General features: G+C 35.3%; 2 protein-coding genes across 2 annotated transcripts; one reads left to right on the top strand and one right to left on the bottom strand.

The window, feature by feature from the left end:
* Nucleotides 1-515: 515 nt before the first annotated feature.
* On the bottom strand, nucleotides 516-10,309 carry LOC110382280 (zinc finger protein 1 homolog). The gene is made up of 3 exons (XM_021342861.3): nucleotides 9,966-10,309; nucleotides 7,547-8,288; nucleotides 516-2,298 (listed from the first exon to the last, which is right to left on the bottom strand). Exons 1-3 carry the CDS (start codon nucleotides 10,032-10,034, stop codon nucleotides 1,094-1,096), a joined length of 2,016 nt encoding a protein of 671 aa, XP_021198536.3. The 5' UTR covers nucleotides 10,035-10,309; the 3' UTR covers nucleotides 516-1,093.
* A 725-nt stretch (nucleotides 10,310-11,034) lies between these two features.
* LOC110382281 (protein dj-1beta) lies at nucleotides 11,035-16,047 on the top strand. The gene is made up of 6 exons (XM_049851444.2): nucleotides 11,035-11,194; nucleotides 12,371-12,500; nucleotides 12,841-12,960; nucleotides 13,577-13,691; nucleotides 14,329-14,474; nucleotides 15,554-16,047. Exons 1-6 carry the CDS (start codon nucleotides 11,109-11,111, stop codon nucleotides 15,656-15,658), a joined length of 702 nt encoding a protein of 233 aa, XP_049707401.2. The 5' UTR covers nucleotides 11,035-11,108; the 3' UTR covers nucleotides 15,659-16,047.
* The last annotated feature ends 1,795 nt before the right edge of the window (nucleotides 16,048-17,842 follow it).

Here is a 17,842-nt window from a genome sequence, read left to right as displayed (position 1 = left end):
CTTTTTACGAAAGATACGAAGATATTGCACTTTTGGTATATTTTTTATTGACTTTTCGAAAATATTTTGAATTTAATTTTGGGACAAAATATTATTATGTATACAGGTTTTTTTTTTACTAGCGCCCCATAGATAACACTTCGCACAAAAAAAAAGTAAAAATACTATATATAGCCTTCCTTGATAAATGGGCTATCTAACACTGAAAGAATTTTTCAAATCGGACCAGTTACTGTTACAGCCTTTTTATCGTCTCACTGCTGAGCTGCGGCCTCCTCTCACACGGAGAAGGATTGAGCGTTAATCACCACGCTTGCTCAATGCGGGTTGCTGATTTCAGACTACCAGGTTTCCTCAAGATGTTTTTCTTCACCATTTTATCAGCCATTGGTGTCTAAGATACACTTAGAAAGTACATACAAACTTAGAAAAGTTGCATTGGTTCTTGCCTGACCTGGAATCGAACCCGCGCCCTCATACTTGAGTTTAGTATACATAGATACTGAACCATAAATAAATTGCGCATTAGTTAAAAATAATCCTGTATAGACTTAAAAATGACTAGACAGTCTGATATTTAGTTTTTTTTTTCTCAAATTAATTATTAATTTATTCGTCTGTTTGTTATTCCATCAACTTATCTAAAAAAAGTTTATAAATAAATCATTTCTGTAATTAAAAGATTCGAATTTAGCTCCTTAATTACATTGATCAATGCAAATTATTTAGATATTATTATTTAATCTAATTAGACAAAACAGACAGTATAAAAAAATCCGGAATTAGCAAAAACTTTTTGACCATCAAAAACGCAAAAATATTGCTTACACATGTCGCCACGACTTTTTCGGAAAATATAATAATAATAATGGCGTCCAAGACAGATTTTGGCCACGGCGGCTGTTCTCATATAAGGAGATCAGCCAGCTGCGCAGAACATATTATAGTGCAGGCACATTAGCTTGGACACAGGTGCACTCACTATTCCTTCACTCTCATACCCTGATGGGACGGCAATCGAAAAATAGACCAAAAATGCAACATAAAAAAAACTTCGTCATCTTTTTTTGAAAAAGCTCTGAATCCTTAAAAACTATGACTGTTCACTCACACTATCTTTGTCCTGGCACTCAAAATCTTTTTTCACACTCAAATTTATGCTTTCCGCGTCCTCCGAGCCTTTCATAAGGTTCAAACCCTGTTCAAATTCTCCATTCTCTTGCGTCCCATGTTTGAATTGCATATGTTTTTCCATGCTGGACTTTTGTACACATCTGTAGGGACAATGTGGACATTTTACGGACTTCTGTCGAGGCCTATACGGCTTACTTTGGTTTTTAACATCGACTTTGTCGCCTTCTTTTTCGTTTAAATGCCTCTGCTTATGTTTTGTGAGGTTAGTTTTCTGTACACACCTATACGAGCACATATCGCAACTAAACGGCTTTTGGTCTGTATGTAAGTACATGTGTTTCACTAAATTAGGTTTTTGTACCGTCCTGTAGTCACAAAATGGACACGCGAAAGGCTTATACCCCGTATGTGTACGCTCGTGGACGACTAAATTATTTTTTTGAGCACATCTGTAGTCACAATATTGACATCTAAAAGGTTTCTCTTTCATGTGAACTAATATGTGTTTCGCGACATTATTTTTCTGGCCAGATTTATAATCACAGAAAGTGCACGAAAAAGGTTTCTCTCCCGAATGAGTGCGTTCATGAATTTTCAAGATGGCGGGCGATTGACATCTATAAGCGCATTGGCTACAGCTAAATTTACCCACTTTTTCTACTAACTGATCATTCTCAGCACAAGATTTAGAATGATGTTTCAATCCCCTTTTGGAAGGGAACACATCATTACACTTATAACAAATATATTGACCTTTTATATTCATTGATATATCTTCCGACATCTTATTCTGCAAGCTAGAATCATTTTCGTTTTTATTTTCAGTAAAATTCTGGTTAAACTCCGAGTAATATATTTTATTTTGATCTAATGGTTTTAAATTCTCTTTCGGTTCTTCAATTTTTTCTTTCTCGCCGTTAAGGCAACCATCTTGTCTTAACTTTTTAAAATCTTCTTGGTAAGGGCTGGAGTTTTCAAACTGTCTATGCACAACTAAGTTCTGTGGGTTTTCTCGTATGTTCGTGTAATTTTGTACGTAATTCTGTGGTCTAGAGTAAAGGTCTATAGAGTTTAGAGCGGGAACGTTTAAGTGTGTATTATATACATACATTTGGTTGTCTGTGTGTAAGTTTGGCTGTTGCTGTGTGTGGTCCGGTGGGATACCTGGAATTGAAAATTGGAAAAGTTATAACTTTTGATTGATTGAGTGATTAGTTAAAATGTTTCATAGAAGGTGATTAGAGATTTTTATAAGTAAGGGGGTTATAATATAAGTACGACTTAAAAATATGCAAAAGGTAAGTTTTTATTTTATACTAGGTACCGCCAGCGGTTTCGCTTGCTGAAGGAACTAATTCCCGCATCCGGATAAAATGTACCCTACATTATTCTGATGTATAAGCATACTGCTAAGTTTCATCAAAATCTATTCGGTAGTTTTAGCGTGAAAGGGTTACATTCGTACATACAAATTTTCGCGTTTATCATATTAGTAGGTTATTAGAATGAGTAATAGAGGGTACCAAAAATCACTGGTTCAACTTTTATAAGAAAAACGGCCAAGTGCGAGTTCGAGTAGTACAGGAAGGGTTCCGTATCTATTAAATGGTCGCACACACAAACTCACTTTTATTTTTTTATTTCGTTTATTCGTTTTTATACATATATTTTACATGTTTAATAAACAAATAAGAAACATTCAGTACACCACCGATATCGGGCACAGGGTCGAAGGTACCGGTGGTTAGGGTTATTTCTTCTTTTTATTATTGAAACTGAAATATTTATTTTATTCTGGTCTACAATTTTGTGTGTTATATAACACAATAGAAAAACTGTTGAAACTACGATCTAACTATCACGGTTCATGATAGAATCTAATCTAGCAATAGGGTCCATTTCACCCTTTTGATACGGAACCCTAAAACCAAATTGTTTACTAGTTTCTCACAAGTGATATTCAAACCAGTCGGTGTGACCTTTTATAACTTTATAATATAATGTATTCAACAAAGGTTGAAGAGTCAATTTTTATCAAATAGCTGTGAAGTTTATATTGTTGCTATGTATTGATTAATGACGTTTCAAAACAATTAAAGAAGTAGATCATTTCGATATTTTAGTTTAAAAAAAATTGCTTCCGATTTTACCGGTTTTTTTTTAAACTAGATTCCGCTATAGAAAGAAAAGTAAAAGAGAGTAAAAGAAAAGTAAAAGAACAGTAAGAAAATTACACTAGAAAGTAGCCTATAGACTTTTTCAACTAATGGGCTGTCTAAAAATGAAAAAAAAAAAAAAAACAAATCGGATTAGCAGTTCCTGAGATTATATTAAATCTCTTCTACTGTTAGTATTGGAAGAGAAAATCATTATCTGCCTAGTCCACATTTGTTGTACGGAAATGCTATCAGGAGCCTCGGAAATATAAACTACTATACGTTTTCCCGCAGTTTCACCTGCGTTCCGAGGGAACTACTGCCCATACCGGGATAAAATATAGCCAATGTTACTCGGGATGAGTGTAGCTTTCCAACAGTGAAAGATTTTGTCATATCGATTGAGTAGTTTCGGAGCCTGGGGCTGTGGGATTTTTCGCGTGAGTTACCGCGGCCCTGGTACATAAAAGGCCTACGAAGGAGCACGATGGATAGTCAGTAAGAGTCTGACACTCCCTCACCGCTGCTAACCCACAGCGGGAGGGGGCATTTGATGATTTGTCACCGAAACAAAAAAAAAATATTAATATAGGCTATACTTTATAGCGATAGGTATGGATGGATACTTATGCGAACAGGTGCTCTATACATTATGTAAAAACTTCTCGAGAAAACCCACTAATAAAATATATGGGATTTTCGTTTCTATTGTAACGCTGACATTTAGAAAATTACGATTTTATAACAACTCATTTATATTGTATAAATAAATAAATAATTTGTCTTTGTTTTAAAAAATCAGTAATTTTGACATTTCAAAAAAGCCAAACTAGTTACGAAAAAAGATGCTCTTTAATTGCATTTTTTTAGAAAGGTATATAATAATAATAAATAGAATAATTATTCAGTATTGCTGTTTTATTGTATGAATTAAAAATGTTAATTTTCTCGTCTGGCAAGACATTATGCTAAGTGCGTCAGAACTTATTATAAACTTGAATTAGTCGCGAAATAGTGGCGCCTAATAAATTTAAACAAAAACTCGTCAAGCGTGAGTTGGGACTAGTTCGTAACGGGTTCCGTATTATTCTTAGATCTGTGTTCTAATCAGTAAAAATATACCTAATGAGGATGATTTAAATGATAGTTGTTCTAAAAACGACCTACACATTTAGAATATCGAATCACAAAACATAAAATACGGATTCTCAAGCAATTCAAGGAAATATACATTTTTAATTTCAATTTTGTATTGACCTATTTATCAAGAAAATCGGTCTCAAAAAATAGCAAAGTTATAGCTTTCCCGCTTGTTAGTAAAACACTAGCTGTTTCTGGCGGTTTCACCCGCGTACCGTGGGAACTATATACTTCAAGCACCCGTATAAAATGTAGTCTATTGATATCAATAAATGAGCTATCTAACACTGAAATATTCTTTCAAACCGTTACGTCCAGCAATGGATGGCAATAGGCTTATATGATGTATCTAAGCTTCCTTATACAATTACTTAAAAGGAACTTTCCCAATCTGTGCGGAACCCCAAAAAATAAAAATAAACTAGTTATATCATATTATAATGCACTTGGTTTTACGGCGGCGTCAGCGAATCTATCTGAATTATTTATAAAGCCACTTTTTATATAACATATGTATTAATGAATACATACTTATTTCCGATCTAACCTTGAAAACTAAGTTAGAAAGGAGAAAATACAAAAAATATATACGATATTCTTCCTGGAACTAGTTGTAAAAAACGGTTATAGATCAAAATTAACGCTCAATCCTTCTCTGTGTGAGAGGAGGCCTGTGCCTCAGCAGGACCCATTAGGGCCAAGGCTTGTCGGGGCTGCGGGATTGTTCGCGCGAGTTACCGCGGCGCTGGTACATAAAGGGCTTCAGAAGGAACATGGTGGGTTTTAGTCAGTAAGAGTCTGACACTTCCTCACGCTCCAGCCACAGCGGGAGGGGTCATTTGATGATTTCCCATCAGAAAAAAGGAAGTGTATAATATATAAGCACAGACTCATTTTGACACATGCTTTTGAGCAGCGAAATATACAAGATTCAATAATTCAATATTTTTTCAAATCGATCCAGTAATTCCTGAGATTACTGCGTTTAAGAAACAAACTCTTCAGCTTCGTAATGGTAGTAGAAACTTAGAATAGATATTACTGCCAAGTTTTATCAAAATCTATCTAGATGTTTTAGCGTGAAAGAGCAACATAAATACAAACTTTCGCATTTATAATATAGCCTAGTATTCCTAGTCGAACACTTAATTTGGACCTGTTTCCGAATGACTAATTAGATATATTAGGAGTTAGGAGTTTCGTGGGAACCGATATTGATAGGTTGTAGGTATAATTTTATCTAGTTTTTTTGTATACCTAGTATCAAATACAGCTTTTGCCAAAATGGAAATCGAAGTTGGATCTTTCCGATAAAAAAGGTAATGATCAAGAGTCTGGCACTTTGTCTATTTGTCATATCTGGATTTAGTACCTAAACCATCCACCGAGACTTTTTCCCAACTATGTTGGGGTCGGCTTCCAGTCTAACCGGACGCAGCTGAGCACCAGCGCTTTACAAGGAGCGGCTGCCCTATCTGACCTCCTCAACCGGTGTCCAGACCAATTGTCAGCCACGACAGCTGTTCTCTCTAAGGAGATCAGCCAGCTGCGTAGGACATATTTCAGTGCAGGCACATTTGCTTGGACACAGGTGCACTCACTATTCCTTCACTCTCATAGCGCGATGGGACGGCAAACCGACACCACCGGAGAGAGATCACAAGCAGGACCGACATTAACATGCTGTCCGATGAACGGGTGTATCAATCACCAACTTCCAGGATCCAGCGTACTTTGTAGTTTTTCTATTATTATATAGTTTCTCCCGAGAATCAAACTAACTTCTAGATTGTAGACCAAAGACAGGTTAGCGGGGCCAAACCAGGACCAAAACCTGCCGGGGCTGCGAGATTGTTTGAAAGAGTTACCAGGACCCTGGTACAAAAAAGGCCTAGTTAGTTTAGAAACTTGCATATATGTATGTATACAAGGAAGAATATAAAAGTTACATGATCACAAATCATGTCACTACCAGTTTGAAAGAACTCGCTAAACATGTCATCAATATAAATACATAAATTAGTATCTATATATCAATGAAATAATATATTTAATTAAACTAGTTTGCGAATAAATTTACAACGAATATACTTACAATTAGAATAATTTTGAAAGGTTAAAATCGAGATAAAAAGGTGAACCTGTGAATTACTGATTTTTTAGTACTTGAATTGCATAATATTTATTTTTCTTCTAGCTTCCGCCCGCGAATACGCTAGGTAAACTTCGCGCAGCTGGATAAAAAGTACTAAGAAAAGGCGGCTGTTTTCATTTAAGGATATCAGCCAGCTGCGCAGGGCATATTATAGTGCAGGAGCATTTGCGCAGACACAGGTGCACTCACTGTTCCTTCACCCATAACCCGATGGGACGGCAATCCTACACGACCGGAAAATGATCACAAGCACGACCGACATTTAAGTGCTCTCCGATGCACGGATGAATCGATCACCAACTTCCAGACTACGGGCTGCTTTGTGAAGTTTAAGAAAGTCCACAAAGCGATTTCGGCCCGACCCGGGCATCGATCCCGAGACCTCGAGCACAGCAGCCGCGCTTGCGACCACAAGACCAACGAGGCAATCAATATAAGTAAATAGGATATAATAAATAACATATAAAGAAACTCTTCTGCATTTGAAAACTAGAGAGTAAAGTAAAAATCGGCTAGAGCAAGGTGGTTATCAATTCATTCTTTATAATGTTACCGTGCATTAATGACGATGTTCCTACACATTTATGTCGATGTTACTGGTCATTTATATCTAGTTACCAGACATTTATACAAATGTTACGGCACATTTGGATAGTTATCGGCACGGATATTGAGCTCTCGGCGGAAGAGTGGGGATCGCTTTGCGCACCGTACACTTATGGCAATAAACCAATAAATCGCTTCTTGTGAAGGTGAACGTCAGGGCTCAATATCCTTCCGGATGATTATAGTTGCATTTTTGTTAATTTTCACAACTTTACGGTTGCAAAAAGTTAATGCCTTTAAGTGAATGTGCTAAGTTTGGTCACCAAAAATGTATAGTAACGTTACTAAGCATTTATCAGTGTTGTGTATGACTTGTGAAGTTAATACTAGAACAAAAAAATAAGAAATAACTCACCATTTAAACTTCCAACGCTGTTAATAGCAGGATTAATACTTTCATAAAAGTACCCATCATCTTCCTGCTCAGATTTTATATGAAACGGCATCGGTAACAAATGTTCCTGTTGGTCCATTCTCTCATGAATATTTGTCACCAACCTTTGCCCCAAATTTTGGTCCAACATATGCTGTTCTTGTAATTGTACTACCATTGGCGTTCGTCTAGCCTCGTCTTGAGCCAACATTTCTTGTTCCATTGGTCTATTCAAATGGTGAGACAGATCAATTTCATGGCTCAAATCATGCGGTATATCAGTCCTCAAATCGTTAATTCTACTCAAATCCGCGCTCAAATTCTCATTTAAATTCTGAGCTAGTTGATTCAAATTGCTCTGTAGTTCCAAATCGTTACCGAGAGAACGTACTAGAGACAAATCCAAGTTTCTACTAAGGTTCTGTCCTAACAAGTCATCATGCCTGTTCAAATTCTGCGGTAATTCGTTCGTTAAATTATGTACTAAATCCAATTCGGATGTTAAGCTCCTTTGTAAATGAGCGGGAATGTCATTGAAGTTTAAGTTTCTCGGTAAATGGTTTGTTTTGAGCATGAGTGATGACATTTGACGAGGTGACAGAGGTAATTGGAAATTGTGAACGATGGTGTTAGCTACGGAAGTCTGCATCGCTTGGTGAAGTTGTTCCATCGATAGGGGAGAATGTTGGTAATCTGTTGGTTCCAGTTGTTGTGATTTTTGGAGCTGTAAATAGAAGAGGTGGTGGTTAAAATGTGTAAGTAATAATTGCTTGGAATTTTTTGTTGTAAAAAATTTTAATAATTGCTTTATATGAAATCCTAACTAATATTATAAATGTGAAAGTAACTGTCTTTCTGTCTGTCTGTATTTTCTTCTCACCTGAACTATTGAATTGATTTGTGTGAAATTTGGTACAGACAGTTTGAAACTTGAAAAAGGACATAGGGTAGTTTTTATTACAAAAAAATATAAAAATAAGAAATAAAATTTATTCCATCTATCCAAATATATTTTGATCTTGCTACATCTAACAACATAATCAATTCAATCTTAGAAAATATTTATCAATTTTGATCCAAATTATAAAAACACTGAAAAATAAATACTTCAGTATTTCCTGAGATCAGCATGATTAAAAAAAAACTTTATAACATGAGTTTGGGTGAATTTTGAGTTTGAATTTACAGTATAAAGAAAAAAAAATATTCCTTTTTATTATATGGTTGGCCTACACGGTTATAAATATTACTAGGTTATAAAACTATAGTCAAATCCAAGTTGAATAGTGATTGTTTATAAGTTCAACAAATATAGGTCAAGGTGAAATTAAGTTTTATGAACAATTGAGAACAATACTAAAGATTAAACTAACAGCATGTTTTATAATAATCTTTATTTTCTGCCCTTTGTTAAATAAGTAATAGTGACATTAAATGACATTTTTTAAAGATGACAAAAAGTATGTATGTGTATAATTTTCTCACATTTGGTTGAATGTATATTGAAGTCAAGATTATTTTTTGGAAAAAAGTTTTTATAAAATAACTTGATTAATTAATGCTTAGTTATAATAAAAATGCATTTATTTTGAATACTGAAACTCATCATAAAAAAATTATTACTTTTTTCATCATAGTAATCATACTTAGATTGTTTACAAAAAAATCGTTTTCGTAATACAATGAATGACTGTTAAGTCACTCTAAAAAATAGTTTCGCGGCAAAAAAACTAGAATACATCAGCCGGGAACCAAACCCGGAACTTCAGTCACGTTATCAACAGTTTTTTATGTAAAAAACCGGCCAAGTGCGAGTCGGACTCGTGCACGAAGGGTTCCGTAAATTACAGTTAAATCAACCTATCTCAAAAACTATAAGAGATACTTTGATCAAACCAAAAATCGTTGAAAGAGTTAATTAGCATGCATCACCTCTATTTTTTTTAGAATTTTATACCCCGTAGTTATAAAAATAGAGGGGGGGGGACATACTTTTTACGACTTTGAGAGCTGATATCTCAAAAACCGTTCACTTTAAGAAAAATGTTTTTTAGAAAACTTTATATCATTTTAAAAGACCTTTCCATTGATACCCCACACGGGTATGTACATCGAAAAAAAAAATTTCATCCCTCAGTTACATGTATGGGGGGCCCCACCCCCAATTCTTTTTTTTACTATTTAGTGTCATATTTTTGTAGCGGTTCATACAGCACATATTCCCATCAAATTTCATCACTGTAGTACTTATAGTTTCCGAGTAAATCGGCTGTGACAGACGGACAGACGGACAGACGGACATGACGAAACTATAAGGGTTCCGTTTTTGCCATTTTGGCTACGGAACCCTAAAAAACGACCGCGGTTTGAAATAAAACAAACAATAGTTAAATAAACTTACACTTTCAATGTAAAACTTATAGTTTTCATCGTCGATAACATTCTGATCTTCTCTTTTCACGAAATCCATATTTCCTTCACGAAATAATAGTTAAAAATATAATTAAAACTCCAAAGTTATATGCGATCCATAGTGTTTCTAACCTATGAAAAACACTGACTTAAATGACTTAAAATATACACTTAAGTTACATATAAATGCATAAATTTACACTATATGTCGCTAATCACATGACTTTAATATTAAAATGTAAGAATTATGTAAAAATTGTTATAAAAAGTGGAATTCTTGTTCCCTTTCGGATTGTGTGAATGAAAGAAAGGAAGCTAGTTATAGACAAAGTAGAGTTGCCGTCAACGAACATCTGTCGGGGATACACTAGTTGAATTTTATTTACCCACATCGCAGTAAAAATTGTGTTTTGCGCATTTTCTATTTATTATTTTAAAAATATACAAACTAGAATAAAAACCAAGAAATAAGTGTAAAAAAGGATTAAACTTAAAAACTATGCGGATGAGTTTTTGTATGTATTTGTTTGTGTACTTACGCTGTCAGAATAAGGTTTGTATTTAAAATGTTTTTGCCAGCCCATAAATGGCGTGATAACTCCACCGGATGCTTCTTTCCCATGTCAGTATTAAGGTCTGCCGCCCGACCCAGGAGCTTAGTGCTTCAACCCTGAACGGTTCATGCCACAGTCGTCATATATTACATAACCGATGAGGTTTATAATATTTCTGCAATTTAAGTTGGATTAGGATGGATTAAAAAAAAAAATTGAGTTTTCAATTTTTCCGTTTAATCTGGGAGTTAATAAAAACTGGCAACTAAAATACCTATATATCATAGACAATCAACAGAGCTTTAATTAGCGTTCAGAAACTGAACAAAAACAGAATTTGAAAAAATATATTCCTCATAGCTTTCGATTAAATTAATTAAATGCTATGTGGTGATCATAAGATTTATAATATGGTAGGAAATCTTTTACTGTCATGTTAAAGTATTACGATCTTAAAGCCATTAAATTAATTAAGAAAATTATGTCATTAATATTTTCTTGACGAGTATCCAACATTATGGAACCGGCTTTTGATAAACTTTTTGTTTGACCTTCCGATAAATTGACATCTCGCCTTGATGGTGTTCGGAGTCGGAAGAATATTTTGGAAAAAACCTTTGCAAAGCAAATCTTTGGTTCAAAATTTGTGCATTGCTCAATACAGGTAACCTTTTTACATTTGGATAAGTTTTAAAACATTTACTTTAAGTCGTATTAAGTTTCCGAACTAACCTCGATTAGGGTTCCAAAAAAAGTTTCAATTTTCCTATAATCGGTAGTTAAATGTATACATTCTAGAAATAAGTGTTTATTTAAGGTATTTTCCAACGGAAATTCCTCCACTTTATTGAAATCTTATCACTGGCTCTTTATAATGAGCTATAAAACATTTTCCTGCTTGCTATAATTTCCTATTACCTACTTAGTTACGAATATAATATGTCTATAAACAATCTTGTTAAAACTCTGAGACGACATACTGACCAAAACTTTTTAGATAAATGCATAGTGAACAAATGAACTGCTTAAAATAATGTCTTGATAGTTATCCAAGTATTTCTATTCGATTTTTGGCTGTTACTGTTACAGCCTTTTTATAGTCCCACTGCTGGGCACAGGCCTCCTCTCACACGTAGAAGGGAAGAATCGAGCATTTTATCTGCTATCTTGTATTTTAAACTGAGTTTTTAAATAAAGTTGTACCTTGATGAGAATACGTTTGCATTTATGCAACATATAAATAAATTATAAACAATTATGTGCCCATTACAATTACAAATTATTGCATAAACTTCTTGTAAAATAATTTATTTTTCTACATACCTCTGTACATAGTAACTAGTAGAAATTGAAATCTTTAAGTACTTCTATAGTATCTATTCTAATATAATAAAGAGGAAACATTTTTATTTACTCTAAAGGCTCCAAAAGTACTGAACTAAAAAAATCTTTGACTGTGGGGAAACCTACTCTCTTCCTGACTAAGGAAGACTTCTAAGGAGGACTTCCCCATAGGCTATATTTTCTCCAAGTATGGACAGTATGTCGCACATGGGTAAAACCACAGGAAAACGGCTAGTCTTTACTATATTTTACCCTCTCTAATGTTTTTCTTATCTTATGTCTGAGTTTAAATAAAACACAGCCATTTCAGAAGTTTAACATTCATCATCATCATCTCAGGCATAGGACGTCCACTGCTGAACATAGGCCTCCCCCTTAGATCTCCACAGATACCTGTTGGAGGTGACCTGCATCCAGCGTCGACGGCAACCTTTATACACACCTTTTTACACGGTTGTGTGTCCACTGTCTGTTTATTGTTTGTATCTAATTTCAGATTACAGTACTACTCAACAGACAAAAAGAATATAAAAAAGATGTCTAACAAGACAGCGCTAGTTATCCTGGCTCAGGGGGCAGAGGAGATGGAGACAGTCATCACGGTGGACATGCTCAGACGAGGCGGTGTAAGTATTAACTTACTTAAATTTTAAGAAAAAGATATGTTTGCGGACTTGATGCTATTTGCAAACTTCTTTTTCCTACTTTTTATCCGGCTGTGGGAAGTACAATACATAATGCTACATACATAATGAAAGTATCATAATGTAACAATGCATGTTTACTATGCTTTCACCTAAATACTACTTGATGGGTTTTGATGAAACTTGTAGCTCATATTCAGAGTAACATAAAGGCTACTTATGTTAACCATGTATGGGAAATAGACCCCTCGCAACGCAGGCGAAACGGCGGATGGAAGCTATAAAAACTAGAGTTTAAATTCGCTTTTCCTTATATTTCCAGGTGAATGTCATCCTAGCTGGTTTGGATGGCAAAGAGCCGGTGCTATGCTCGAGACAGGTCACTCTCGTGCCTGACGTCGCTCTGGCCGAGGCTTATGCCCATAATCCAATGTATGATGCTGTAAGTACTATTAGTTTTATGAAATTATTAATGTTTAAATTAATACCTCGCGGTACAAACGCGGTTCGAGTCCTTTTAGGTGTAACACCACCAACTTTCAGGGCTGCTTTTCATTGTTGGACAAATGCCTTTACCAACCTATATGAATTAGCCCATTCACCGCGCTGAGCATGCCTCGAAGATGGTGCTACCCACCGCCGAGCAAGGCATTTAGGCCCAAGAAACAACTGTTTACTAGTAGTAACAGTTGTTTTAAGAATAACCGACTTTTATGTTGTCTGCGAACTTGAGAGTTTTACGAATGTTAATTATTGTTCAGCATACTCGTTAGTGACACTGCATCTCCGGTCTAGCGGGGGTTTGAACACGTCTGCACGGCCTGTGTTATTAAATACAATGTGCCTTTCAACTTTAATCATTTTAAATGCAAACTGCTGCCTACGTCTCCCGTCACCGCCACTAAGTATACTATAATATAAGGTTATATACACATAATATAAGGTTTACCAAACTATATTTTTTATATTGGTTTTGCTAAAGCAATAAGAGGTTTTATTTCTCGCCCGACCCTAAACCCCAAAAACAATAAATAAAACCCAAACCTTATATCTTCCAGGTAATATTACCAGGAGGTCTAGAAGGTTCGGAGCGCCTGTCCAAGTCCCCGATGGTGGGCACCATACTGAAGAACCATGAGATGGCCAACAAGATCATTGCTGCTATTTGTGCTGGTAATATTCTTGTTTCCTTGAAGAAAAAAAAAATACTACTGTTAAATGGATAGAATTATTATGTACTAGCTTCTGCCAGCGGTTTCACCCGCATCCCGTGGGAACTACTTCCCGTACCGGGATAAAAAGTAGCCTATAGCCTTCCTCGATAAATGGGCTATCTAACACTGAAAAAAATTTTCAAATCGGACCAGTAGTTCCTGAGATTAGGAAGGAAAGGATAAATCCTACTAATATTATAAACGCGAAAGTTTGTATGTATGGATGTATGGATGTTTGTTACTCTTTCACGCAAAAACTACTGAATGGATTTTAATGAAACTTTACAATAATATAGCTTATACATCAGAATAACACATAGGCTACAATTTGTAAACATATTGTTCGAAATACTAAACCTGCGCAGACGAAGTCGCGGGCACCAGCTAGTAAATAATAAACAAAAACAGACACATTTTTATGTAGGTACAGTCAGCAACAAGAATGCAACAGCTGGCTGATCTCCTTAAATGAGAACAGCCGCCGTGGCCGAAATCGGCCGTGAACGCCATTATTATATGTATACGTTACAAACATTTTCTAAACACTGTAAATAAAAAGTATATAGGTACTAACAATTTTTTTTATCTTATTCTAGCGCCAACAGCGTTCGTAGCTCACGGCGTATGTGCGAACAAGAAGCTGACTTCATACCCGACCACTAAAGACAAGATACCAACAGACTGCTACACTTATGTGGAGGGAAGTAGGGTAGTCGTGGACTGTAATGTGGTGACCAGCAGGGTGAGTTGATGATGGAGAGCATATTTATATCTTCCTAGAGGTCATTTAATCATTTACTAGCTTCTGCCAGCGGTTTCACCCGCATCCCGTTGGAACCTCTGCACGAACCCGGATAATAAGTAGCCTATAGCCTTCCTCGATAAATGGGCTATCTAACACTGAAAGAATTTTTCAAATCGGGCCGGTACTTCCTGAGATTTGCGCATCATCTTCCGAGCTTTATCCCAACTATGTTGGGGTCGGCTTCCAGTCTAACCGGATGCGGCTGAGTACCAGTGTGCCACAAGGAGCGACTGCCTATCTGATCTCCTCAACCCAGTTACCTGGGCAACCCAATAGCCCTTGGTAAGACTGGTGTGAAAAAGAAGCTGACTTCGTACCCGACCACTAAAGACAAGATACCAACAGACTGCTACACTTATGTGGAAGGAAGTAGGGTAGTCGTGGACTGTAATGTCGTCACTAGCAGGGTGAGTTGATGATGGAGAGCATATTTATGTCTTCCTAGAGGTCATTTAGCATCTGCCAGCGGTTTCACCAGCATCCCGTTGGAATCTCTGCAGGAACCTGGATAAAAAGTACCCTTATAGCCTTCCTCGATAAATGGGCTATCTAACACTGCAAGAATTTTTCAAATCGGGCCGGTACTTCCTGAGATTTGCGCATCATTCAGATTTATGTACTGTATGCTAACTATTGTTTTTTCTTGATTGTCTTAACCTGTAGTCTGTCACTGTACTTATTAAATAAATAAAATAAAAAAATAAAATCATCTTCCGAGCCTTTTCCCAACTATGTTGGGGCCGGCTTTCAGTCTAACAAATTCAATACCGCTTAGTAAGACTGGTGGCCCAGGTTGAGGTAGACAGAGGTGAGATAGACAGTCGCTCCTTGTGAAATACTGGTATTAAGCTGTACTAAGTACATTTTCTTGCTTGTAACCCTGAGTAACATAGGCTTTATTTTATCCCGGTACGGGCAGTAGTTCCCACGTGACGCAGGCCAAACTGCGAGAAAACGGCTAGTCTTTTAATATAATGTTACTTTCTAGTTATTTATATATTTTTTTATATTTCCAGGGTCCCGGAACAGCCTACTGGTTTGGCTTAGCTCTCATCGAGCTTCTGGCAGGCAAGGAGAAGGCAGAACAAGTTGAAAAGGGCATGATCATCTCCGGATATTAATATCTTAATCGATATGTATCGATTTTTATTAATATCGACGGAAATAATTCGTAGTCATTCGAAAAGCGAAATATGTGATTGGTGCAAAAAAAAAGTTTTGCGCAAAAATTGCGCTAACTTTGCGCAAAAATTGCGCTAACTGCGCAAAGAAGTTAAGTGCTTTTTATTGGTAATAAAGCATGATGGTATGATATAGACAGACTTGTAGATTTCCGTTGATATAATATGTTGATTTTAAATATGATTGTATATTCATATTATAATGCTTATGATTGGGGTTAGTTTGTATCCAAAAATTGCATTTAAGTTATAAAAGTTTTCTCACTAGCTTAGAGCTATGTTTAGCAATTTTGAAAAGATTGCAGTTTTTAAGTTCTTATTTTGTTTTTGTGTTTATATGTATATGTTTTGAATAAAGTGTATATTCATCTTTTATATAAAATGTTTTATTTGGTTTCCTATCGAATATTTCTCAGTGATAGCATAATGGCTTTCTGTATTAAAAACACATTTTCTATAAAACAAAACAATGCCTAATTTGGCTCAGCCATTTCGGAGATTAGCGAAACATGGAGACACAATATGGCCAGAATATGTGTTAATTTGAAAATAAAACAAATCATATGAATCTTTACTACTTATATTTGAGTACATAAGATTATACATGATTATTTTACACTAGTAATTTAGATTTTACATACAAGTTTTAATATTAAATGCAGATTCTAGCCTGAGAATTAAAAAAAAAGGTTTTTACGATATATTTAGTTCCTTTGCTCAATTGAATAGTTCATAAATACTTGAGTATTCTATATTTTTATAAAGTTCTAAATCTATTCAACATGCACAGATTTCATTTCTTAATTTCAAGTTAATTAGTCCACACTTTTGCATCACACAATTCAAATAAGTATAAAAAACCTTACTTTAAAACTTAAATACGTTAACCGAATACATAATAATTCAGACTTTTTAATTTTAATACAAATCCTTTAGTGTCTAATTTAAAACAAAATATAAAAAAACTTAAAAACCACAATAATATGTAGCTATTATCCAACTAGGAAATACCCAGAAAATCTTATATTCCCGGTCGGTGGCAATGGGGCAAATATTCCCAGTTCAAATCTACCAAGTATACTATTAATAATAATTATGAAGAAAAATTAATTATTGTGTGGATCCACAACTACTGAACCAATTTGAAAAATTCTTTCACTGTTGGAAAGCTACACTCTGCCCGAGTAACATAGGCTATATTTTATCTCGGTACGGGCAGTAGTTCCCACGGGACGCGGGAAACAGCTAGTTAATAATGTTATGAGTATTCCAATTAATAAAAATATATAAACTAAAGCAGTCTATATTATTGAGATTCCTATGAGGAACACAGCTATTTGGCAAGTCATAATACTAAAAAAATAAACTATTGTTTTCTCTAACTTAAATATAAGAGGAGAGGAGAGTTATACAAGTAGCTAAAGTTTTAGTTTAAATACAAATTATTGCAATGTGTCAAAAACAACGTATGTGGCTAAACGTCAAACGGACTACATTTTTGTGCAATTTGTGGCTGTAATGTTGGCAAAAATGGCCTGGCCGTTACAAAAATGTTTTACAGACACTGAGATTCTGACCGTTTGCCAGCCACTGTGTTGTAGGCACATCATCTCCCGAGCCTTTTCCCTATGTTGGGATCGGCTTCCAGTCTAACCGGATGCAGCTGAGTACCAGTATTTTACATGGAGAAACTACCTATCTGACAAGAGAAACATCCTAAAGATGTTCAGTGACAGCCACATATTACACAAAAATGAAGCCTGTCTAAACGTACCCTTATACAATCAATTTCAAAATAACAATTCGTGCGATTTAGTTACCAAACTTATATACCTACCTAATTTATTTTCTCAAAATGGTTTCTCCAAAAAAGACTCAAAAGATTTCGTTCTCAAATTTTACAAACTTGACTAGGCTTCAAAGAATTTGCTTTCATATGAATCATATTTAAACAAACTGTTATGCATGAATGTTTCTGAGAAAGATATTATGAAACTGTGACTAATGTTAGTTTTACTTTAGCATATTTCAAGACTCAAGATTATGGAATTTCAATGAGTAGGCCAAAAGGCAAAAGTAATTTTAGGCCTTTATACCAAATTAATGAGATCTTTATAGTGTGAG

Source organism: Helicoverpa armigera, chromosome 29 (genome assembly GCF_030705265.1).
Source record: "Helicoverpa armigera isolate CAAS_96S chromosome 29, ASM3070526v1, whole genome shotgun sequence".
NCBI classification, from domain to species: domain Eukaryota; kingdom Metazoa; phylum Arthropoda; class Insecta; order Lepidoptera; family Noctuidae; genus Helicoverpa; species Helicoverpa armigera.
This window is presented reverse-complemented; position numbering and strand designations above follow the sequence as displayed.

Bases quoted from the DNA above. Each gene is read 5' to 3' on its own strand.
- LOC110382280 (XM_021342861.3), bottom strand. From the start codon at position 10,034: ATGGATTTCGTGAAAAGAGAAGATCAGAATGTTATCGACGATGAAAAC. The intron at 8,289-9,965 runs GTAAGTTTATTT...TTCTATTTACAG, and splicing joins ATAAGTTTTACATTGAAAGT to CTCCAAAAATCACAACAACT. The intron at 2,299-7,546 runs GTGAGTTATTTC...TTTCAATTCCAG, and splicing joins CAGCGTTGGAAGTTTAAATG to GTATCCCACCGGACCACACA.
- LOC110382281 (XM_049851444.2), top strand. From the start codon at position 11,109: ATGGTGTTCGGAGTCGGAAGAATATTTTGGAAAAAACCTTTGCAAAGC. The intron at 12,961-13,576 runs GTAAGTACTATT...TATATCTTCCAG, and splicing joins ATAATCCAATGTATGATGCT to GTAATATTACCAGGAGGTCT. The intron at 14,475-15,553 runs GTGAGTTGATGA...TTATATTTCCAG, and splicing joins GTAATGTGGTGACCAGCAGG to GGTCCCGGAACAGCCTACTG.